This window comes from Leptinotarsa decemlineata, unplaced genomic scaffold (assembly GCF_025532065.1).
Source record: "Leptinotarsa decemlineata unplaced genomic scaffold, Ldec_3_MD MMD2_tig00026299_RagTag_RagTag, whole genome shotgun sequence".
Taxonomy (NCBI): Eukaryota; Metazoa; Arthropoda; class Insecta; order Coleoptera; family Chrysomelidae; genus Leptinotarsa; species Leptinotarsa decemlineata.
The window spans coordinates 3103818-3131062 of NW_027412676.1; the positions used below are offsets into that span (position 1 = coordinate 3103818).

Here is a 27245-nt window from a genome sequence, read left to right on the forward strand (position 1 = left end):
CGGCTAGTGGAATGGCTTTAAGATGGAAATTGTCGTTTTGTAAATTAATACCAAATAGCTCAGTGGTGTCAAGTGGTGGTACGACATGATAATCATAGGTTTGATGAGATCAAATCTCAGCGCAATTTTTTCTTTTTGCTGTCAGTAACGAAATATTGTCATTGTACTAGTGAAGTAAATAAATATTTCCACATGAGTCGCTCATTTTCAACTTTAAGAAGAAAGGTGATATGAGCCTTGTTGTTGAGGATGTATTTATGAAACGAAATGCATGATTAAATATAGGATGTTCTATTGAAAAAATATCATTCAATGAAATATTTTGAAAACGTGATTATTATTTTTTGTTCTCGGCATCGAGAAGGCCATTAAAAATGCTACTAGTTTGCTATACAAGTGTTTTCCAAACACTTCAGCCTTCGTTTCTTTTCAGTTGAAACTTCTCATATGTATCTTTTTCTTACTTTTATATCTTGCCTCCTGAACTTTAGATGTTTTTCTCCTTAACAAAAAATTGCAAAGCAAATAGTTATATTCAGGACCAATCAAAGATATAGTTCCAAAGACGAGAGAATAACTATATAAGAAATATGTTTCTAATTTTTTCTATTCAGTTTAATCAAATAATAGATATTTGTCTCATCTCAGTGCCGCCAGAAAATAAGAAAAAACAACACACAGTGATGAAATCAATTTTATTGTAAACAATTTGAAAAGTCAACAAATAACAAATCAATCTTTCAAGAAAAACATAGAAAACAACCTATGCAACATATTTTTTAATAAACTTTTTTTAATAAAATACATAATGATCTATAAGAATCAAAGGTATTAACAAAAAATAAACATTAATGTAATGTTCATGGAACGTAATATATGTATACTCTGAATATAAAACCAACTTTATAGCAATATAGTTATTGCTATATAGTTGGGCCGACGAAAAAATGAGCATATGAATCCGATAAAGTGTCCTTAAACAGGCAAATAAAATAAACGAAACCATGTGGCTACTGATCCGAACAAGCTAATCTTTCAATGAATACCTAATTGTTTTTATTTTTGAAATACACTGATAGTGAAACCTCAAAGTTATGATTTTGGGTTAATTTCATGAAATTGAAATTGATGGATGTAGAGGTAGGAAATCATCATGAAAAATGGGAATAATTTTTCTTCATGAAATTTGTCAGAATTTGACAGATTCATTCCAAATTGTAACTGAAATTTACTCACAATGTAAATGAAGTACCCACAATATATTCAATATATTAGTTGTGAATACAATTATTTTTGCAGTATAGAATAATTGAAACCGTACAAACTTTCTAATGAACATTTGAACAATGTGAACTTCCAAACGGTCTGAAAATAAAAAAAAATGTCAACGACTCACGTTTGTTCAGCTATTTCTCTTCGATATACTGAATGAAAGATCGAAAAAGAGCTCTCGCTGATTGAACGCAAATGTTAACCGCTAAGTTTCCCATTATTCAGTAAATTTTCTTGGCAGTTTCGATCGATATAGAAATAAAATTAGAAATACTATATATTAATTTTTATTGATACAATAACAACGAACGTTTCAACACCTTTGCCATCATCAGTGTACGCTGCCTGTGTGGTAGTGTTATCACATATAATTTTAAATAACAAAGTTCCAAAACGTACGTCGTTTGTCGTATCATTAAACATGAATATATGATATTTCCAATTTTATTTGTATATTGATCGAATCTGCCAAGAAAATCTACTGAGTAAACGTCAACAGTTCTGTCTTCCCTTTCAACTTGAAAAGTATACTATATAAAATTATGTGTTTTCTCGTATTTTTGGTGATTACGCATGTGCTTCCTTAAATTTTCCCGATTATATCTCATGAAGCCACTCCTGAATCTTGAGCACTGCTTGTGCGATTTTTTCCATATCAATAATTGAAAAATGATTTATTGGAAAAGTAATGAACATTAGGATCCATATATATATATATATATATATATATATATATATATATATATATATATACGGGTGTCCCACATTTTATGTGACCGGCAATATCTGGTTTGTTGAAGGAGATACACAAAAATGTTTCATACAAAAGTTTTAGGAGTTCATGAGAGCTATATTTTGATTTATTTTTAAATATACAGGGTGTTTGGTGTAGGTGCTACAGACCAAAATTCCATTATTTAAAATAGAACGCCCTGTATATCATTACATATTCAGATGCTACGTTAAATTCTGATATCATTTCATGTTTGGTTTTTGAAATTCGGTTACGGCGTTGTTGAGTTATTGCACTTTTCCTTAAATATAAAGTTTCAAAAAAACTTATTTACTCGTACACGAATCCAGTCTATATCTTTTATTAAATTGAACTAGACTACTACTGAATACAAACCATTATTCTCACCTCTACGATACGATATCGATATCAGTTGAATATGATATTAAAATTCTTGAGAATGTGACTAACTTGAGGGTGAATTGCTTTATATTGCACAATTTCATCAAGTAGCTTATGCTTGTTGATGCCATAGTAACAAATGTTGTTGAATGGTATCTACTTGTCAGTTCGATTCAGTGATTCTTTGCAAAACAGTAACTGTGTTCTTTATGCGAAAACTTCAGTATGCCTTTCGCGTTTAGTCCAAGTGATTGCATTGATATGTTATTAATTTTTGGGGAATGTCAGAAAAACTGCCGTCAAGCACAACGTCTATACCAAGAACGTTTTCCAGACAGACCCATTCCGTCACGAATGACTTTTTCGAGAGTTGTAGAAAAATTGCGAACTGGGTCATTTCCTTCTACTATAAAGCATCGTCATCATACGAGATCTGTTAGAACTGAAGATTTAGAGATCAATGTGTTGGCTTATATTATTATTCATCCACAAGTTTCTATACGTACTCTTGCAGAAGAAGTCGGTGTGAGTAAATCTAATGTACAGAGAATTCTGAAAGAAAATAAATACCACCCATTCAAAATTCAGTTGGTACAAGGTTTGAAACCCACGGACTTTGAACGACGACTTGAATTTATTGCTTGTATTCAGGTAATATTACATGAAAGTCCTAACATATTCAGTCGAATTTTGTGGAGCGATGAATCGCGATTCCACAATAATGGAGTTGTGAATCGACATAACAGTCACTATTGGTCTCAAGAAAATCCCCACTGGGTCCGCGAAAGTAATTTTCAAACTACTTGGGGTATTAATGTATGGTGTGGATTGTTCAATGGCCGCATCATAGGACCTTACTTTTTCAATGAAAATCTCAATGGATTGCGATATTTACATTTTCTAGAAAATGATTTGATCCAGTTGATGGAAGATATTCCCATGGCAGAACGACAAGGAATTTGGTGGCAACAAGATGGTGCTCCTCCTCACAATTCACAGGTTGTTACTGAATATCTGGATAGAACGTACCCAAATAGATGGATTGGTAATAAGGGTCCAATTCGGTGGCCGGCTCGTTCCCCAGATTTATCACCGCTTGATTTTTTCCTATGGGGTTATTTAAAAGATATTGTTTTCACTACTCCCCCTTCGAATGTGGATGATCTGAAAATGAAAATTCGACTAGCGTGCAGTGATATTACGCCTGATATTATAAGAGCGACTTGTACGAGAGAAGTGATTCGACGTTTCGAAGCCTGTATAATATCTAATGGACATCACTTTGAACAATTTTTATGACTTATTTCTAGGTACCTACCATTCTTATGAAATGATTTATCATGTTATATTATTTACATTGTTATTAATTAAAGACTTGTTTTCGAATACACCTCTTTCAATTTCGCAATTGTTTCATATTCAAAATGATTCTTGACTGATTACACAACTCAAAATTGAAACCATTACTTCGAACACCCAAAATTTTGACAAATTTTCATGTGATCTGATGCAGAGAGAATAATTGTATGAGATATTTTAAAAAATAATAGTCGTTCTCAAGACTTTACATTTTAAGCAATAACTCAACAACGCCGTAACAACGTAGCATCTGAATATGTAATGATATACAGGGCGTTCTATTTTAAAAAATGGAATTTTGGTCTGTAGCACCTACACCTACCTATTTTAGTATAATTGACTTTTTCTAGGCTTTGGAGTCTCTGGAAATAAATTGATTTGATTTTGCGATTTGCTATTTTTAATAAAAATGTGAATATTCGGAAAAGCATGAACATTCCTTAATACAGGTGTAGCTCCATTTACAAAACCTATTACTATTAACAATATGTTGGCGAAATCAAAAGTAGTCATTTGATTCAAAAGCAACTAGAGGCAACATCTGCTTCGACCACATTTTGTCTATAGGTATTCGTAAGTGTGAAAATTTGAAAGCAATAAGTGAAGAGCAAGTTTGTAGATAGATTAAAGTGGAAACGAAGACATATACATTAATTGAGATGTTACATTTGCTGTGTCTCTCTATACATATGAATAGACTGTTAACTTTCAAAGCCAGAGCTCAACATTCCAGAATCATTTTGTTTGTTGTAGATGAAAGACGCTTATTATATTTCATAAATGTTAAGATTTGATAATAGTAAAATACGTTTCTTCTGAATAATTTGTCACATATGTATATCTACAAAACTAATGGATGTATCTACCAAATTCATGTGTTTTTGACCCTAATTATTTACTTGTCTGTTTACACTGAGTAATCCTTAGTACCATTTTCAAAATGTTCTTTGGATTGAGACTCAAATCACAGTTTTGTTAAACTTCTCGTCATCAAATTTTCGAGATTATACAAACGAGGATTCTGCTTTCGCATCTCCTATATGTTTTCCGCAATTACCATTTGAATGAGTCTGCGACACGAAAGTTGACTGAAGTGGATTTGATAAGGGCAAAACGACAGTCACCTTATGAGGCTTTGGACTACTTTTCCAAAATCTACACCTGGAAAAGATAAAGAAGTTTATTCGAGAATAAAATCTATATCTAAAAGATTTCAAAATTGGTATCATTTTATTAATTACTAGCGAAAGGCTGACATCTATGTAGTATTTGAATCCTCACAATAATGTTCATTTTTAATTCAAGTATTATCGTTTTATGTATTTTTTAAGTCATTTTGTAAATCCTCAACAAAAAGAAACACATGGAAGTACTCAAGCTGCATGAGGAAATAAAACTAAATTCAGGTAAATGAATTTAAAGCCTATTCAATTTTCTCTTATTGTTCAGTATATTGGTGCTTCTTATTTCTTAGATGCGTATTCAGAAAGGATTTTCAAATATCCCCACTGGGGAGCCCCCTGCAGCGCCCGATCCAGCTATTTCGTCGCTCTGGGCAAAATAATATTTGCCGCCTTTTACCTATACGTTATTCCATAGATGGTATAATTTTAACCTATAAAAAACAAATTTTTTCTGCCGATATTAATGAAACAAAATAAGTTTCGTTTTAAGATATTTATTCAAATCCAGCATCCAGCACAGCTTGAAGGACGCAGTGTGACCACATTTTATTTTTGTAATCTTCTAAAATATGATGTGAAATTTCAGTGAAGTCAATAGTAATATATTATATTCTAACAACTTCCTCAATTTTGCCGCCCCTCATTTTTGCCGCCCCGGGCAATTGCCCGGTTTGCCCCCCCCTAGAACGGGTACTGGCCCCCTGCGGAGGTGAAAGGGTCGAGTTTACATATGAATGTAGGTTCGTTTTATGTTGTAGATGTGCAATAAGAAAATATTTTTGAATATTACAACTGGGGATTCCCCTGGGGATAAAAGGGACGCGTTAACATTTGGAAATTACCTTCGTACCGCTATATTTTCGGAAGCTGAGTTTTTGTATCTGAGATCATTTTATGTGCAATAAGAAAGCATTTTCAAATATGCCACCTTTGGCGGCTCCTCCTGGGGATAAAAGGGAAACATTTACATATGAAAATTACCTTTTCATCACTGTTTCTTCGTACCGCTATATTTTCGGAGTCTGAAATTTTGTATGTAGGTTCGTTTTATATTGTAGATGTGCAATAAGAAAGGATTTTTGAATATTACAACTGGCGATTCCCCTGGTGATAAAAGAGGCGCGTTAACATTTGAAAATTACCTTTTCATCACTGTTTCTCCGTACCACTATATTTTCGGAGGCTGAAATTATGTATGTAGGTTCGTTTTATGTTGTAGATGTGCAACAAGAAAATATTTTTGATGTTCGAAACTCTACTATTCATGAACTTTACAATAGCGCAATGGTTCTTTCAAAATGAACCCATATCTTAGGAATCCATAAACTTACCTAGAAACAAGCATCTTCAAATCTCTTCTGTATTGAGAGGTCATCAAGGCATATAAATACGGATTAGCGCAAGCATTCAAAGGATAGAAAAATACCAAAAGGATCTTCGATTCAGTGACGCCAATCAGAGGATACCCCGCCAGTGCTGTCAGAGCGAAGAACGCTATAGGTGCAACTGTTGCAAAATCGACCAGTATAAGGAGAGCCATCTTTTTGGCAATCGTCATTTCCCCTTGGTGCTAGCTCGGCGGGTTTCATAGCCGAGACTTAGGTAGATTTGGACGTAGCAGAAAACGATCAAAGCAAATGCCAATCCGTTTATGATGAAGACGGTGAAAAGGTATGCTTGGTCAATCACTTCGTTGCTTTCCATTGGCAGACAAATACTAGAAATATATATTTTTAATGAGAATAATTAAACAATGAGAAATCGTAATATTGTAAAATTTTTATGGGATTTCATTTAATTATGATCAATCACTAGAAACTATAACCACGTACAGCTGACGGATTGAGTCACGGCCGGTGAGAAGCCCCCTCAAGATGTGCAGTAGATGTGTAGAAATCTGTTATCAGTCTGTTAGACTATTTGAGCCGTAAAAATCCATACTACGAAAAATTGCAAACAAAAGTTTCTAGCTTTCGTTCGTAGCTAGAACTTGATATACATTGATCATAAATATCTCATGAGAATTTATAGGTAGACGTTAATACTCATGCATTTTTTTTTCAAGATTTTGAAGAAGGATACAAGCGTTCAAAACCATTTAACACCACACATTGGTTATGTTTCAGGACACATGTTTTTCTCGACGTTTCTTATCTAAAAGAAGTCATCAACATTCGGTCACTAAAAACAGTCCTAATTTTCAAATGTGAACTTTTAGACACATTACAAAAAACCCTGGATAATACAGTGTGAATTCACTGGAGAAAATATGTTTCTTAATTCATAGTTTACATAGAAAAGTAAATACATGTCAGCAGAAATGCAATCGTCTTGGTTACTTTGGCTAATCAATTGTGGTTTAACATTCCTCATACCTTGTGCTACTGTAATTACTGACACCAACTACGGGAAGAGCTGCAATCACTATAGAGAAGATCCATCCTCCAAGAAGAATATACATGGCAGATCGTAGAGTGATTCTCTTGGTTAGATGAATCGCAAACGTTATAGCGAACCATCTTTCCAACGTTACAATCGTTAGAGTGTAGACTGAAAGGTGGCTAGCAAACAGGGTCAAGAATCCAGCAATCTGACAGCCAACCCCTGAAAATTATTGCCCTTTATAATGTGTGTTTCAAGTAAAATAAAAAATTGTATAAGGTCTTTCATTGAACGCTTTCTATCTTTGAATTTTAATAAAACGAATTGTGTGTGAGATATCATCGAAATTTTTATTCGTTTGAAAGACCATGGTGGAGCGCATCAGAAACGTCCAATTTTGCCTGACTCTGGCGCATAAATCGGGCTGAATTTGAAAAAATGGCAAAGGTTATGCTGGCTTTGAGGACTGTTGTGGTTTGTGGCTGAATTGCATACATGTGCGACTTGAGAAAACCCCACAAGAAAAAGTCTAACGGGGTTAAAACGCACGATTTCGGTGGCCAGCTCACATCACCTCCACGTGAGATGACCATGCCCTCAAATCGCTCATGCAGAATATCAAATGTGGCATGAGCTGTGTGGTACGTAGCGCCATTCTGTTGAAACCACATGTCGTTGGTGTCCAGATCATACAATTCAGGCCAAAAAGAAGTTGTTAATGATCGAACTATGGTGCTCGCCGTTGACAGTGATGGCCCAGCAAACGTCATAATCAAAAAAAATTGGACCGATGACTCCGCCAGCCCAAAATTCACACCAAACAGTGACTTTTTGGGGTGCATTAGACGCTCTTGGATCTCATGTGGATTGGTATTGTCCCAAATCCGACAAGTTTGTTTGTTCACGTATCCATCATTCATCCAGAAATGGGCCTCATCACTAAAGATGATTTTTCGATGAAAATTGGGGTCATTTGCCAACTGCTTCAGAGTCCATTCAGCAAACACACGTCGTTATATGGGTGTTCACCTTCAGTTCCTGGGTTAGTTGAATTTTGTACGGTTGCAGGCCCAAGTCACGACGCAAAATTTGCCAAGTTGTGGTCTGTGAAAAGCAGAGTTCTGTGAGCAACGCGAAATCGACTGCCTCGTATTCTCCTGCACATTCTCACAGAGAGCGGCAATGTTTTCTGCAGATCTTGCGTTTTGTCGATGTACGCGTGTTGGTTGATCGTTTACTGAACTAATGGACTCAAATTTATCAACCACATTGCGAATAATCCTCTCGGTAGGACGATTATGACGACCGTAAAATGGGCGAAACGCGCAGTTCGTTGCTCGAACGCAACAGCCATTTTGATAAAACAATTTTATTATTTGCACGTGTTGTTGAATATTATATTTGTCCATGGTGATTTGGCAAAGCATACTGAACAAATTACAACAAATTTGACAGATGTAGCTTTAACAAGAAGGCCGTTATCATTGTCAAAGTTCGGAAGTCCCTGTTGGATGACCATATATTATCGGCAACATAGCTCAAGTGGAAATGACAATTATTATAGTGACTGTTTGATGACTCAAAAATACAACTCAAAAACACCTAAATTTCAATATAACTTTATAATTACGAGGTCCGGCTATTAAATAACGAGACTGGTTACAAAAGAGGTTTTATTATAAAAATTATTCTACATTCAAATGTTCTCCTTCAATATACTCCCCTCGCCACACACCATTCCATACGTTTTTTTTTCATTGATCGAAGCAGTGCTTGAAGTCTTCTTTGGTGAGGGCCTTTAGGAGCTCTGCTTTTTTTGCTTTACCGCTTCAATCGACTCAAATTGGGTCCCTTTCAAAGCAGATTTTATCTTCAGAAACAAAAAAAAGTCGCAGGGTGCAAATCTGGCGAGTACGGCGCGTGTTCGAGCACTGGAGTGCGTTTATCGGCCGAATACCGCTTGACATATATCGCGTTATGGGAAGATGCGTCTTTCTGGTGCAAAATCCACGAGTTGTTCTTCCACAACTCGGGCCGTTTCTTACGAACTCGTTCCCGCTGTGTTGCCAAAACTGACAAATAGTAAGTCTGGTTGACAGTCTGACCCTCTGGAACCAATTCAGTCATCACGATACCGTTAATGTAAAAAAAAAACGATCAACATTGCTTTGAATTTTGATTTGGACATCCTTGCTCTCTCGGTCCTCACTGAAGCGCTTACACCACTCAAAAACACGCGCACGAGATAGATAATTGTCCCCTCTTGCAACAATTTATAGCACTCAGTCGGAGTTTTTTTTCAATTTAACGAGAAATTTGAGATTGATACGTTGCTCATGCTTAACGCCACACAAGGTTTTCGGTACGAGAAAAAACACATTCTTTTGAAACTGCGATGCACAAATACTATAATAGTGACGAAAATGTGTTTCGGTACGTGAATAGAGAAGATTTGCAGATACCCAACGCACTACCCTCTAGCGCGCCCTCTAGGCGCGCAGTCTCATTATTTAATAGACGGAATTCGTATTTCAATTTATTCGTACTAGATTAGAAAGTAAAAGCACCTAAAGGCTGGCTTTCGACCGCAGTAGGTCAAATGTCAATCTTGCTGAAGTGCCCATCAGTAGGTTGAGGTCCATTCGTAAGAGTGGAGATAGGTGGACGGGATGGGATGTTCTGCACACAGTAATCGTATGGGGAAGATTTCATCTCAGGGCTCAACCCGGGAAGGGACATGGGGAGGTCAATTTATTCACTCGTTTACTTCGCTTGCTAACGTTATCGTGACCTCGATCAAAACTCTTGGTCTCTCCACCGTAATTTATACACTAATGAAGGCATCGCGAAATTAGATGAAGAAGTATCTTATTGATTATTTCAGTCATTAAGTTGGATACTTTCCATATTTGATTTTTTGCAGCACCGAAATTAGATGAATAAGCAACTTTTTGATTGTGTCAGTCATTAAGTTGGATACTTTCCATATTTGATTTTTTGCAGCAGCCAACAAACCCCTTTTTTTCTATAGTATGTTTCCTTAGGCAGATCAGTAATAAATCGTTTTCAAGTTGCTATTCCAATCAGGCATATCTGAAATATTTTCAATTTTCGCTGGAGAAGCATATGACGTTATGATTCCATTCGATCTAATGATGATTTAATTAGGAACTTTAAAATCTGGTGAATATGAATTAATGATAAAGCCCTTGCGTCTTACTCAGTGTTGTTATTAGTAAATTATGTTTGGTGTGTGAATTAAAATGATTATTTCAGTTTTCTCTCCAGTAAACCGAAAGAACAAATTTGCCTTTCGTATTAATGAAAATATTTTTAGAATGCTGGTCTACCGGATTGAAGTCGCCTTGTGGATAAGAAAAGCGGCTGTTCATTACCCACATTGAAAGACTTGATTGTTTTGTTGAAGGCGGTTTACTGATATTCGAGTCAAAGCATTCTGTCGGCGATGTGTTTGAAGAATATTTTGAGCAAATTTTGGACATGATTTCACCTAATAACTCTGTGATTGTGATGGATAATGAAAGTTATCATTCCAGAAAAGTTGAAAGAAGAATACCAACTAATGCATGACAAAAAATATACCATTTAATGAAAGTATGGTAAAAAAAACTATGTATGTTCAATGTAGTATGTAGTCGACCAGATGGTACAAACGCACAATTACTATTCTGTGTCTACCCCCTTTCATTGCGAACTCAATCCCACTGAACTCGTTTACATTCAATAATAGGGTTTCGTTGCAAGAAGAAACACGACATTTAAAATACCTTCCACTGAGACAAAATATATCGAACATGTTATAAAAGAAAAGGGCAACATGTGAAAATGATCAAATCACACACATCATAAGTAAATAATAATAATAAACATTGTTATTAATTTTAACAAGTATTTTTTATTGAATACCTAGAAGCACGCCACTGCAGGAATAAAACAAATATTTTATTTGCGATAAAAAATAGGGTGGACTCGGTAAAGTATTATAAACCAGCACATACTAGATGTGGCAAATCATAAATAAATCACAAAATTTCATTTGAGCACTCCAGTAGAGGGTTCATGCCTCCTCACCACTTTAAACCTTGACCTTGAGCTGTATACATGTACCATCTCTTTGAACATGGAGTTTGACTATGAGATTTGACTATGTCCTCGATACATAGCCTTGAACGTATGCCACGACATATGACCCTTAATGTATAGAAAGTGTAACCTTGAAATCTGGTGCTTAAGCTTGGTTGTACAGAGCACGATATTGCATACTTGCAAAATCATTCACTTGAAGAAAGGCACAAGGCTGCTGATTACTTGCTCGAAAATGAAGCTTGGGATAGAGTAAAAGCTAAAGATGCTATCGTTTGTTATCCACAATCGTCTTCGGGTGATGACGACTATTTCTCCGAGAGATGACTATTTATAAGTCATTCGAGTGCTTTCACCTATCCCCTCGTCCCTCTCTCTCTCTCTCTCTCTCTCCGCTTCACCAGTTATTCATTTTAATTTTCAATTTTATTTGTTCTTTCAGGAATTTCAAATCATCATAGTAGACAATGGAAGTCCGAACCAATGAAATTCTAAAGATGCTAAGTTTGGCGAAAATGCTACTGCTTAGTTAGTAATAACAAGAATAAAAACCAGAAGAAAATTAGAAATGATGTAAACATACATGGGTGGGAGGTGCAATATAATTGAAACGTGGAATATTAGGTCATATCAATCTAACAAGTGAAAGCAGAATCAGAAAATCACTTCCACTCACGATTGTTACTAATGATGATAGATTCATTGACATATTCAAGTTATATTTTCACTTCATTAGTTCGAAAAAACCATGAGAATAATGAGCTACCCTTAGTATACCTATTGATTATTTTTATAAGTATGATTGTACACGCCCCCATGAACTGTTATTCGCTTTCCATTATTTCCTTGTCCTAAATTTAATTTTTTTATGTAGATAATACCATATCAGGAATATACATCAAATAATGAGACGTTGATTTACGAATATCGTGGGTAATAAATCTAACAATATTATTGAACATTCACATAATGAAATAAATCTTACTGTGTGTTCGTAAGCATTGAAATATATGGTTCACCACTCAAAGCGAAGACAAAACGTTGAGATTTTTCAAGATTACAACAAAATTGAAAGACAGTGAAAATATGTATATTCATAAAATGACACAACTCATTACATGTTTTTTTTTCGAAAACGGCGTTTTAACAGAGATTTAAAGACACTAGTCTATTATGGCTCAACTATTTTTAGGGTATCTGATTGTTTTGCGGGGATGTTTTAAAATCCCAGTAAAAAATTTAAAAGATTAGCTGAAAAATAACAATTAGGTATATTAAACAAAACTAAATTGTTGTATCAAGGTATTGCCAGACATTAACTGGGTAATGTGGTGGTGCTCCATCCTGCTGAAACCATATCGTATTCACTGGAACTTGAGGGTTTCCTGTATCAGGATATAAATTTGCGAAACTTTTAATGACATCATTTTGAAGTAGTGCCAAATAATTATCGCCATTCGAGTTGCCCTCTAGAAAAAGGGATCAATGACATAGTTTCCTACAATCCCTGCCCAAACATTAACTTTTTGAGGGTATTCCGTGTGTTTTTCTCTCATCCAGTGAGGATTTTCCGTTGAACAGTAGTGGCAATTTTGCTGATTAGTATGACCGTTAACGAGACAAAGTACATAACATTAATTGGATGATATTGTTATCCAACATGTCCATCATTTGCTCACAAAAATAAGTTCTTCTATCAAAATTATCTTCCATGAGCAGCTCTTGAGTAGGTATCATTTTATAGGGATACATTTTATTTTCTTTTAATATGTTTACTATCGATGTATGGCTAACATTGAATGTAGTGGATGCCTGTCTACTCGATGTATGTGGATTTTCCTCAAATTCAAGCATCACATCTGATTTGAGTTCATGACTCATTGCATTGGCAGCTGCTTTTTTATCTGCCCCACATGACCAAGCTCGTGAAACTGCTTCTCAATTTTGCTTGAGATATGTACCGTAATTGAAATAATGAAATTATTCCATTTGGTTTTTACACACTGTATATTAGGATTCGCAACTGGTTTTTCTATTCCATCATTTCCTGGTCCTAATTTCGTTTTCTTTTCGTAGAAAATACCATATTAGAAGTATACAACAAATGTTACTTATGGCTTCAATAAATAATGATTTGCCTGCACGCCATCTGTTATCGAAATTTCTTTTTGATGAAAATACCTGAATGTCAACAATACTTCACATCGTCTTGCCTACTGATATCTAGAAACCCTAGGTTCTTATGATATACTTCTCACAACTACGCTAAGTATGAGTTGTTCAATACTACTATCATGAATAATGATGCAATAAGCTTTAGATCTGCCGGAATTGATACAGTAGTTTTAAGGGCAACGTTTAATAATGTCGATAGTAATAATTCCACTGTGATTCAAGTCGCTGGGAAATATTCACCGTTGAGAAGTATGCTTATTCTGATTCATTGATATTTTCTAATGTGCTGGTATCTTTTTGAACATTGTCTCTGATGCCACTTTGAAATGCAAGAATTACAAATATCTGACTCTCCTCTAAAGCAGTGCTGGTTTCTACACTCCAAATTTCCTTGTTTGCTCCAGTTGTTAGCTGGGATAATTCAGAAATCCCATTTCAACAGATTAATCACACTGATTTATTTGAGTGGGTATGAGTATACATTTCAAAAAACCCAATATTCTTCAGCTTCGTTTTTGAAATAACGCTTTCTCATAAATAGGTTTCAATATCTGTCAGATCATACGAACTTGTAGGTATTGTCATTACATTCGACTTTTCACTGATGAGTTCAGTGTAATTAAACTCGATTTCGGATTATTTATCTATACAAAGCCATTGTATAAACTCATTGTTCAACTATCATAATATATTAATGTTTGAGTTTATCAAATTTTATGTATTTTATGTGGAATTGGCAATCGAATAATAGAATTTTTGTTCTTGTAATGCACTGTTTGGGATCTTTGGTATAGTAATGAATATTACAGGAGTTTTATCCCATAACCGTTATCTTTAACACATCGCCACGTGTTTCTATCACCAAGTGATCATCTTCAATAGGAAGTTCAATCTTGAAACACGTGTCGAGGTGTTAAAAATAACTGTTTGATGTTGGGATAAAACTCTAGTGATATTCAGAGTTTTTGTTGTAACCCTTTTTTTTCTTCACAACATTCACTTTATCTCCTTCAAAATACTCCCCTCCACCATTCGAATTTTCCACTGTCCAAAACAGTATTTTGTTGTCATTTCCTAAAAGCATGTTCATAGTCTTTTTGCTTCACACATTCCACTGTATCAAAGCTGCTTTCACTTTCAAAAACATAGAAAAAGTTACACATAGCTAGATCTCGTGAATAAACTCGATATCTCAACGCAGGGACCCCATGCTTACTTAATTATCAGTGCAATTTGGGCTTGTGTATTATCCTAATGATGTAGGTTAGGTTAGGTCAAAAATGAGTGGGTCTATTCGACCCTCCACCACATCCCGCAAGGGTTTATTGTGGCTAACTCCTATTCACACTCGACCAAATGAACCCAGCTTCTTAACGAAGCCGATTAGTTTGTATGGTGAGTGGTCTTTCAGATCAGATGGTAAGAGTACGGCACTGCCGAACTCTAAAAACCTGATTTGATCCCCAGCTGGGCAGGAACAAAGTATGTACTCATCATTTCCAAACAGAGACGACACACACTGTATTCCGACAGTCCGAATCTCTGTATATGATGATTCAAATGACAGTGACCTGTAAGAAGGCATGTTAGACATCGTAGTTCATCCCTACTGTAGTCCAACTGTTTGTTATCAAGCTTCGAAGGGTGAATAAACGCCTTGGAGTGAGCCAATCCTGGAAGATTCTGCCAGAAGTCCATAAATCTTCTTGCTATCCAGGTGTTCAATATTTTTTTGGCAAAGCCTAAAGCGATGCCAATGACAGGTTCTGGTCCGATGAAGCTGCTTGCAGCACACTCCTTTGCGAGGGAGTCAGCAGCCTCATTGCCTTCCAGGCCAGTATGGCCAGAAATCCAGAGACAATTTGTTAAGTCTTCCTATTGAGAAGAATCGTTTTTGGCAATTTGCTACTAATTTAGACGTTGCTCTCTAGGAGCCAAGAGCTTTCAACGACGCTTGATTGTCCGAGAATATTTTTACTGACTTGTGTATGAGGTTGGATTCTTCCAATCTCTCCTCACACAATTCAATAACGTACATTTCCGCTTGAAATACAGTCGCATAGGTTCCTAGGCAGTACTTTATAAGGCAGTTCGTAGTTGACAGTTGAAGGCATAAAGTTAAACGTCATTTCCAGAATGCTGTACTTCCAGTGTCAACCAACAGTCTGTTTTGCACTTTGCAATAAAATGATTTGTGCAATTGACAATGTGCACAAGTCTATATGCAGTCCATCAAGCCTCTCTCTCCAGAAAAATGTGGAGAGGAGGTAGATCTAGAAGGATCTCCATGGCCGCTGACGGTGTGGAAACTTTCTTGATGTTTTTCAAGACGTCTAAACACATTTTCATTCGTGAATCATTTTGTTCAGGGAAAAGATTTTCAGCACCATTTTGGAAGACACTTCCCTCATACTGATTCTTTGATTCTTTGTCGACTCCCATGTGCAACTGGAAACGATGATCTTCATGGCTGAGATTGTCTATTTTCATCGTGTTTTCATTAGCTTTTATATCATTTCGTCGTTTATACCATTGAAAAATCCGGGTACATTCATTTCAATACACTTGTTGTGAGAGATAATACGTCTCTGTTGTGAATTCACCGGTTTTACTAAGATTTTATCGTTGATACGTTATCATTTTCTCAATCAGATACCCGATTCGACATGAACAAAGGCTGTTGCCCAATTAAACAAGCTAGGGGCATCCAACCGACTGAAATGTGGATAATGCGTTGTTGGACAAGCTAGCGTAACAAGCTACGTAACATATGGAAACCTCTAATCAAGCAAAAAATGACCATTGTTACCCGTTGTTTTTTGTTAAAAAATTTTTTATTTTTTTATTTTTTTGTTTGTTGCTTGTATGTTATTTTTTTGTGATTTCAGTTTTTTTGTTTAATAAAATTGTTATTTTCAGTTAATCTTTTTAATTTTTTTTTCAGGAATTTCAAATCAATTTGTATTATATTAGACAATGGAAGTTCGAACTGATGAAATATAACAAGTAGCTTGTCAAGATGGCGTTTTACCTTGAGGACCGCGCCGTTTGTCTTACAGGAAACCGGTCTCATGATTTTCTAACCATACCTCGTAGTTACATATCCCAGTAATCAATGAAAGTAATAACAATGAAAACGTTTTTCCGAGGTTCAATACCTGGCAGATCTGCCCAAGGTGTAGATATTCGAAAAGAGGCACACCTAAGGGCGTAAAATATTTTTTTCGACTAGAGCACCGAAAACACTAAAGCCGGCTCTGCTTATTATATCCCTAAAAGGCGAAATAATTCCGCTCACCAAACCTCATTCAAAAATTTCGAATAATATCATAATATATTCGTTACTAAAGAAACATTATTAACTGTTTATTTCCTTACCATACTGCCAGGTGAAGGCGAAGTTAAAATAAGTTCCAATCGAATGATAATCCATGGACGCAATGAGCAATAAATATAATCCCATGCAAAAATCTGCCAATGCTAGATTACATATGAGAAATCTAGAAACAGTTATTTCCGAACCGCTGAAGAAAACCACTATAATAACAGCTAGGTTGCCAAAGATCGCAAGGACCAGAACAAACCACACTGATATCCTCAACCAGGAGGAGCCCATTATGTCTTCGCAAGGATTCAAGGCATTCGGTTCTGGAAAACAGTCCACTTCTGGTATTCTGTAACAAATAAATAAGTAAATTGACACGATAAATGATGACCTCACCTAGTTACGATCACATTGAAGCTTTATCATCGATGTCAAGACTCTAAGCGAATAATATCTGCTCAATTACTGAAAAATCCATATTCTGACCTTGTTCATCCATTTGCCATGATTATCACCCTAGAACAAAAAATTATTCAGAATTCACATAATTTAGAAGAAGGTATCAAATATGTAACAAATATTGATTGTAAATAACACAATAGGCATACAATTTCTAAAGTTTTATATAAATAGGATTCTCTCAATTTTGGTATTGTTTATCTGCTTCCTTAGCGAGTAATTTCCATTGCATTTGATGAGTCAGAATATGAATAAAATATAAGTATGTTAGCATTTTTTTCTTTATGGACTGTTCAGTGTTTTCTTTACAATATCGATTTAGTACCATTTAGTAGGTAATTATTCTGCTGCAAAAGCTAGATACATCTACTCCATCCACTCACTTATTCGAGCAGAAAACATGTATGAGAAAGTTTTTTTTGAACGTTATCGGGTTTGGCAAAGAAAAACAAATATGTCTACAGAGAAATGTTGAATATTTTTCGAAATTTGATATTTAGATTTTCCAAATGAATTTCATCCATGATACAGATATTATTGACTTTGAAGATATTCAAAAATGAATTATCTAAGCTAGAAGGCATCACATTCGATAAAAATACTAACCGAAATATAATATTTCCACAGTAGGCATCCAACTGACTATCATTTATTTGGGCAGCTCCAGAATGAAAAAAACCATCATCATCATCGACTTCTTCTTCATCATTACTATCGTCATAGTCATAGACTCGACTATTTTCGTGATCAATAGGTTTTCCTCTCAGAGGAACCCACAATTCATCATCTTGTTGAAGGGCGGTTGAATACGTCGAATGCATAAACAGTTTTTTCTCAGTTGATTGCTTTGATGAATTTCTGAAAAAAAATATCTGAAACTTCAATCGAGAGGCAAGATAAAAAAAAGTTATTTCGAATAAAGTAAATGAACGAATCAATATTTTTCTTGATCAATGAATCCAAAAGTTACATCGAAACTTTTCTGGGAATGCCGTGAGGAATTGAATATATGCCAGAACACTCAGAATCAGAGGCAATGGCAGCTATGGATCATCAATTACATAAAGGCCCTGAACATGCTTCAACATTCTGAACAAAACAGATATATTCCTTATTAGGCAGTGGGCTAAGCTTGAAAACCGGCAGTAAACAAATCTAAAGAAATTAACTTTAAATGTTCAAGCCAGTCTCGGATATACCTATACAGTAGGTTGAATGCACTGACGGCTATCAGAAAACAACTACTCCACTGGCTGATACCACGAACGGACTTTGATTTGATCCGATAGGCGTCAGTGCAGGAATCTTCACAGAAAATTTCCTGCATATGCAATTGGCAATACGACTGAAAGAATCGACCTTCAATTTTGGAACGGGCACACTTGCAGACCGGTTTCGGGCTCCTTAGCCACTGATATTCCATAATTGAAAATCAAAATTCTTTCAGAGTGTTTCATTCCTCGTCTTGAGTTGGAACGAACAACAAAAATGTCACTCCATTTAGTGGACGAGGTACTAATCAACTGCATATCCGAAATTTGCCCGATTTCTCCGAATAAGGAAGAAATACTTTTTTGTTGTTCGCTCCAACTCAATGAAATACTCTGAAAGAATTTCGATTTTCAATTATGGAATATCATTGTCTTTCGGTCGACTGGCTTGAACATTTAAAGTTCATTTCTTTAGATAAAACAGATATAGAAATATAACGAAACCCATAGATGCCATACATCAAAGCTTATCATATTTCGAAAGTTAGGTTTCAATAATAATCGTAGGAGGCAAGAAATTCATAGACAAAGAAATTATGCCCAGAAGATTATGACAAACATCCAACAAGGGATCTGTAGAAACTAGTATAGACACAAGATAGTTAGAATGGGTGTCACAACAAAAAAAAGGGAAAGCAAGTAGCAGCAAAAAAAGTAAATACTAGTCCATCACTTTAAAGAATATTGTTATAAATCATCCCCTAAAAAAAATGACACCTGCCGCCACTGGTCGTAAATCAATTGTGACGTTGCCAAGATCGCGCTCAACTAGACTGGCGCTTTCCGACCGTTCTAGGTGTCGCGTCGCTTCGAGAATAATTCTACCGGCTTCAATTGACTTCTGGCGAATTCCCTATCGACTTTGAGTTACTTCGATTATCATATATAAACGTTATCCCCACTGATCAAAAGGTCGAGTTAAGTTGAGCGACAGTGCGGTGCGTAGTGAATTCATATAACGCGAAGGACATTTAAATATTAGTTTGAAGTTTTAGGTAAAGTTTTTGGTTGTATTAACAGTGAAATGAAGTTCTGATTATTGCAAAATATAGTCAATTTTTGGCAAACCCACGGGGAAATCGTAACAATATCTCCATCAATTACAGACTGAAGTTTCAAGGTCGACATGGTGACTAACATTTTTTTGAACAAATTACATATTTCTAATCTTGTTGATTTGTTTCATATCATGTTTAAAAAAAGTCTGTTTAAAATCTGGTTTTCCGTTAATCAGCTATCGCCCCCATAAGAACGACAACTCTCAGAAGTTGAGAAACTTGTGCAAGCTAAGGACTAACGAGGTCTTACCTTTTAACGTGTGATTTCTAACACGGTATGTGAATGAAATAATTTTAACAAAATTGAATAAAAGGCACCTAAACCTAAATAATTAGATGTTGCAGAAATGTGCTCTTTAGACTAGTTATTTATGTAATCAACCCAATTGGGAGAAGTTAGACATTCTATCCATACTTACTTTGCAAGATTATTGAGCTCTGTTATTTGTATATGCCTTTTTCTTCTCGTAACTCCCTGAGTTCTGGATTTCTCCAGGAGCTTGCAAGTATTTCTCATATTTTGTTCGAATAGGGCATGTTTCTCAGGATTGTGTTGAGCTGGATATTTGAAGGCACAGCAGTGAAAGGAATGGGTCAATCTCGCTTCCCTTAAGTTCTGGAAAGAATATTAGTGCCATTATAACAATCACTTTTACCAATCCGAATCATCATCTACTCATTCTATAATTAAGACTATGAGAAATTAAGAGTTTCACGAGAAATTTCAAAAACGTATCGAGTGCAAAAAAATATTTGATTGGTTCTTTCAAAAATCGCTTTCATAATTCTTCTTGTTTGTCACTTGAGATTCAAACTATTTAATTAGGCATTTCATCTTGAATCTGAAAAAAGTGTATGGAAGTAACAATTGATTGTGATATTTTCACTGAACAATTCACAAAACCGTAATATGTGTTTCACTATACAACAGTTTCCTCAGACGTGTTCATACATTGATTATGAATGATCACCATACAATAGCTTTCTCGGGTGTGTTCATACATTGAGTATGGAATATTTTGTTTAGTGAAACATGTGTTGCGGTTTTGTAAACTTCTCAGTGAAAATCACACAATAAAGTGTTACTTGATTCGTTATGAATTTTCATTAGGTATCGGCCAACTCAGATCAGACCTTCTTTGGAGTATTGTTCCCATGTATGGAGCTCTGGTCCTAAGCATACCCTGAAGCTGCTGGAGCCTATCCAGAAAATAATCTTCCGCCTAAGGGGTTTAGGTTAGGTTAGGTCCAAAGTGGATCCCGCAAGGGTTTATTGTGGCTCACGCCTATTCACACTCGACCAAATAAACCCAGCTTTTTAACGAAGCTGATTAGTTTGTATGGTGATTGGTCTTTCAGGTCAGATGGTAAGAGCACTGCTCTGCCGAGCTGTAAAAACCTGATTCGGTCCCCAGCCGGGTAGGCACAATGTATGTGCTCTGCTGTTTCATCATTTTCCAAACAGAGGCGACACACACTGTCATCCGACAGTCAGAGTTTCTGCATATGATGATTCAAATGAGAGTGACCTGTAAGAAGGCCTGTTAGACATCGTAGTTCATCGCTACTCTAGTCCAACAACTGTTTGGTATCAAGCTTCGAAGGGTGAATAAACGCCTTGGAGTGAGCCAATCCTGGAAGATTCTGTCAGAAGTCCATAAATTGTCTTGCCATCCAGGTGTTCAATGTTTGTTTGACAAAGCCTAAAGCGATGCCAATGACAGGTTCTGGTCCGATGAAGCTGCTTGCAGCACTCCTCCTGAGGAGACTCAAACATCACTTGCAACCTTGATAGTCTGGAACATCGAAGAAAGGTTGGATATTTGTTTCTCTATCATAAATAATTTCATGGTAGGTGTTCAAGTGACTTGGCACATTCAATTCAACCAAGAGCGGTACATATCAGAAATACGCGACGGACTGTGGCTGCTCATCGTTTTGAAGTTCAACTCAGTACACTTCGAACTTCACTTTTTCAGAACTCTTTCATTTGGAGAATAGCGTTCATGAGGAATGAACTTCCTGAGGAAGTTTTTCCAAGTGAATTTAATCTCCAACGATTCATATCCAACATGAATCGCTATTTTCGCACAGGCACCGCTCTTAGTGAGCCTTAAGGATGTTCCTGTGGTGCTTGTGTTCTGTCCTTGAATAAAACTCCATCACATGTTTTAAAAAAGTGTTCAGTTTGAAATGTGTTGTGCTCTCAGTTCTGAGAACACGGACAGGTTAATATTATGCCTAAGTACATTTTATTTAGTTGGTGACAATTTTATTTTTCTTTACTGAAGAAAACGAGATACAAATTATTCATTTATTGATAAACTCACCCCAAGATCGTAAATACTAGGAATGGTTTCCAGCTTGCGGGTTCCCTCTAATTTTAAAGTTTCTAGTTCCTCTAGTCCAGCCACAGGAAGACTTTTTACCGAAGTATGTGATAAATCACTAAAATGCATAAACTCAGTTTAGAAATTATTTGAAAAGATCTATTTATATAAATACAGTGGTGAATACAGTATTGATCAGCGGATTCTCAGACAGCGGAATAAACGATAGATCTCGAGATTAATATTTATTAGATCATTTATTTTATACCTTTTAGTTTCCGATTGAATAAGTAAATACTTACAGTAGCCTCAAACTGCTCATTCCTTTGAAAGCATTCTCTCCCAGATTATGCAGTTTACGATTTGAGTGCATATACCTGTAAAAAAGGTTATTGGTTCATATTATGCAGTTACTTCAAATAAAACGTAAAAACCATTCGATAGATTTCTACTTATTGATTTTGTCCCATCTATAAAATTAAGAATATCATAGCGAACGAGTAATGATCAATTTTCGCGAGTAGGATATTACATTTTTTCTATGAATTATAACTGTAATATTTCAAAATAGTATTCATTTGTGAAGGATAACCCAAATGAGAGCAATACCATTGAATTTCATAACAATTTTAAATTATTTGAATTATGAGTGGTTACAAAAATGAAAACGCTGCCGTTAGCGAGAGATGAACTCAGGTTAGGTTAGGTCCAAAGTAAGTGGGTCTATTCGACCCTCCACCGCAACCCGCAAGTGTTTATTGTGGCTCACACCTATTCACATTCGACTAAATAAACGCAGCTTCTTAACGAAGCCGATTAGTTTGTATGGTGAGTGGTATTTCAGGTCAGGCTGTTTCATCTGCTGTAAGAAGACCTGTTAGACATCGTAGTTCATCGTAGACATCGTAGATGAACCCAGGACTACTAGCATTCAAGTTCAGCATTGTAGTAACTGAGTATTCCAAGAAGCATATTACAAATGAGAGTGAAAGTATTAGAATTTCTAATAACTCAATTCATTATCAAATTACGAAATTTCGAAAAATACAATTTTTTTCGCCACATTGCAAATTTCCGGTGAGGTACATTCGTTTTTAATTCCAGAGTCCCCATTTTCATTCCTGTTTCTGTTAGAAACTATATATTTCAAAACAAATGATCAATGTTTTGGTTGGTTTCCGGGTTTTACCGTGGTCTTTTTTGGTTACAACCTCCAAACGTTTCAACTGCAACTGTGGCAGTCATCTTCAGTGGCGTGGTCGAAGTACTCTTCTTCACGTATCAACTGAAACTTAGTTTGGAGATTGTAACCAAAGAAGATCACGGCAAATCCCGGAAACCAACCAAAACATTGACGCCAGCCGTGAAACGCTACATTCCCACAAATGATTAATTTTGTCTTTTTTCGAGTAGGAAATTCTCTAAGCTTACTTGTGATTTTGAATAATTAAAACACAATTGTAAAGTTATGAATTTGCTCATCTGTGATTGTCCTCAAAGATAGTGAGTTATGAATCTGGACAACCGTGATTGGTTCGTATGTAAGAATTGCGGATAATTCTTCTACTTACGCAATAGTAGTTTAGTGTCACATAAAATTGAAACTTTTTCAAAAGTCATAGAAAAATATACTCTTTCCATTAGAGCAATGGCCGCAAATGGTTAACATTTAGATAGGTTGAATAAATTTGATGAAATATACAGGCCGTTTCTTTTATCATGTGGTAACATTGTTATATTCTAAACCGTAACAGATACGAAGACGATTAAATGCGAAAAAAAGTAACTGTCACCGGGAACAATACAATGGTCGAAAAAAAATTACGGGGATTCTCGCCCTTCTCGAGTTATACGGGGAAAACCAAAAATGCTGTTTTTCGTTTTTTTCGAATGGAATTGTTATTTCGGAGAGAAATGAAAAAGGAACATATTCTATTCGAAGTTTACTATGACGATGTAAGAATAAATATTCGATAAAACGTTTCGTGTCAACCTGGCCACCATCAACTTTTTTATTAAATACGGACCTGTCTTTTTTATTACAGATATTGATAAAGTAATAAATTCACAATCCAAGAGTGAATCATATTTGATATTTTTAAAGCGTTTCATTTGAAATAACCACTATCATCAGTTACAACAATCAAACAGAAAAACAATTTATTTTATCATGAACTTTTGAGAAAAATGAAACCATTACGGAAAATCAAAGCTACATGGCAATCCACATCAAATGCTCGAATTGACTACCTTATTGTTGAATGCACGTAAGTTGTCGGTCCAGACAATTTCTGTGTCAATTTTCTAGCGTAATAGGTGTAATACTTATACATGCATCTCTTATTTTTTGTTTGAGATGGTCGATATCTGTACTTGGTGTTAAAAAAACTTTATCCTTTATGTAAACCCAGACAAAAAATCTAAAGGAGTAAGATTTGGGAATCGAGCTGGCCAGTTAACTGGTCCATTGTTTCCAATCCATTTCCTTGGGAATATTGCATCTAAATGTTCATTTGTATTATTCCACCTATAATGGATATTTCTTTAAAACCAATTATTGTTGGTGAGTTTTGATTCGTCCGTCCATATTATTTTTTTACAAATATTTCCAACTTTCCTATTTCTACGTCTTAACCACTTCGCAAATCGTACTCTTCCTCCGTAATCCATTTCATTGAGGTAATGAACTTTGCGTATCCTGTATCATTTATATTTGTTCTTTTTCAAAATAGTTCTGGTGGATTTTACAGAAATCTCCATTTCGTGAGCATTTTCTCGTAAAGAACAATTTTGATTAGCATAATTTTTGTAAGTGGCCAATCCTAAATAAAAAAAAGATGTTTTCACTATGTAAATTTTAATGTGGTAATATTCGCTTACCCATAACATTTATTTGATTCTTCACACTTTCAGTAATCACAAATTTTCTTGTTTTTTTTTCTATCAAATGCACCATATTCCCTCAAATTTCTTTCTAATGGTTTAAACATTTGGATGTTCGGAATACGACGAATCAAGTACCTCTAGCTCAACATATCTACATATTCCTTAACAAAAGAGGATTTCTATTTGATTTTGCATAACTAAATAGCATATCAGTCCTTTCATCATTTGAATACATCTTTGATATGTTCATAAACGTCTGACAGTTCTCAACAGATATCAACAACACATTCATTTTTCCTGCCATAAAATCTGTCTGTTTAAAATCTGTTTTTCCGTTGACCAGCTGTCGCACCCTCAGAAGTCGAAACTTGTGCGAGCTAAGAATTAACGAGGTCTTACCTTTTAACGTGTGATTCCTAACACGGGTTGGACGATAGCAAGTGAAGATCGATCGTTCAGACTAGGGCTTGAATCACCGACCAACACGGCAGTCAATTCGAGTGAGTGAATAAATCACCCACGCCGAACTGCTTGGCTACCGACCGAAACCATAGAAATCAAACAAAGCCTACGCGTTTAAGATGATAAATTAATTGAGATGCTATTTGATCATACCGAATTTTGACCAAAAACTGATATTTTCGTTACTTCCAGGAATGAGAATTATAAAAAAAGTACGAATTATAATTGATTAGGGAGAAATAAACCTTGAAAGGAGGATTACGGCAATACAAAAATGTCCAAAACGAAAAAGTACGAATTTTCATTGTGTAAGGGTACCTACCTGTCGAATTTATTGGGTTGTCTGAATTATATTTTGAAGAAATCCAAACAATTTATAAAAGCAGTAACGACAGGACCGTAATTTAAAATTGTTATCATTGATGATGGTAGTTATTTCAAATGAAACGCTATAAAAATATCAAATGTGATATATTTTTGGATTGTGAATTTATTGATTTCTCAATATCTGTAATGCAAAAGACAGGTCCATATTTGAAAAAAAAAGTTGATGGTGGCCATGTTGACACGAATATTCATTATTACATCGTCATAGTACACTTCGAATGTAATGACATGACATTTTTTTCCATTTTTTTATATTCTCCGAAATAATAATTTCTTTCGAAAAAATGAAATACAGCATTTTTGATTTATAACTCGAGAAGGGCGAGATTTCCGGTAAATTTTTTTCGACTATTGTATTGTTGCCGATGACAGTTACCTTTTTTCCCATGTAATCGTCTTCGTATCTGTTATGGTTTAGTAGAATATAGAAATGTTACCACATGATAAAAGAAACGGCCTGTACATTTCCGATGCGGCACATGCACATTGCACATGTTTCCTAAATACTGTTTCTCAAATATGAAGTAAAAAAAATTGGTATCTGTCAGATTTATCATAGATTGTTCATTATTTCAAATCCAATACAATGTTTTTCTAAAAACAAGAGCTAGCAGATTCAGTAGGCATTTCAAAAAGTGTGGTATATTGTTTACTATCTGAAAATTTGGACATGAGAAAGATATGTGCAAGATGGGTGCCGTGTTTGCAAAAACAGTGCCGTGAAGATGTTTCAAGTGCGTGTTTAGCGAAGTTTCACAGCAACAAAGCAGAATTCTTATGTTGTTTCATAATCGTGAATGAAACATGGGTCCATCACTTCACACCCGAGACAAAAAAACAATCAAAACAGTGGAATCAAAAAAGAGGACCGGCTCCGAAGCAGGTGAAGACCGTTTCTTATGCAGACAAGGTCAAGGTAACTGTTTTTTGGGATGCGCGTGGGATAATTTTCATTGACTATCTTAAAAAAGGTAAAAACTATCGATGGCGAGTATTATGCGAACTTATTGCAACGTTTAAGTGAAGAAATCATGCAAAAACGGCCGCATCTGGTTAAGAAAAAGTTTGAATTGCTACCTCATGCATCCTATTCGCCAGATTTAGAAATGATGTCAGCAGTTATTGCCTATTTTGAGGAGTAAGACAGTTCTTATTATAAAAAAGGTATCGAACTTATTGAACGTCGCTGCGACAAGTGAATATAGATTATGTTGAAAAATTAATACATTTTTTTTCAAAAATTTTTGTGATTTCTTCATTGGACCGGGTACTTTTGGGACCACCCTCCTTAGAAAAATGATCTATTCGACAAACTTTATTAATGGTTACAAACAATAGTTGAATAAAGTTACTTACAATTCAGATATTTGAGACCCATTGAAAGAATAATCTTCTACTGTGGTGAGTTGATTAAAATTTATAGTCCTGGAACAAAATTGTATTGAGTGGATAGGTA

General features: G+C 35.4%; 1 protein-coding gene across 1 annotated transcript in view; it reads right to left on the reverse strand.

Annotated features, from left to right (window-relative positions):
• Positions 1 to 678: 678 nt before the first annotated feature.
• Positions 679 to 27245, reverse strand: part of LOC111505735 (lutropin-choriogonadotropic hormone receptor) — a 65260-nt gene continuing 38693 nt past the window's right edge. Inside the window, 10 exon segments of the mRNA XM_074180695.1 lie at positions 679 to 4927; positions 6282 to 6516; positions 6519 to 6667; positions 7326 to 7554; positions 16990 to 17285; positions 18002 to 18253; positions 20144 to 20340; positions 22055 to 22172; positions 22357 to 22431; positions 27146 to 27214. Coding sequence (XP_074036796.1) covers positions 4771 to 4927; positions 6282 to 6516; positions 6519 to 6667; positions 7326 to 7554; positions 16990 to 17285; positions 18002 to 18253; positions 20144 to 20340; positions 22055 to 22172; positions 22357 to 22431; positions 27146 to 27214 — 1777 coding nt within the window. The 3' untranslated portion in view covers positions 679 to 4770.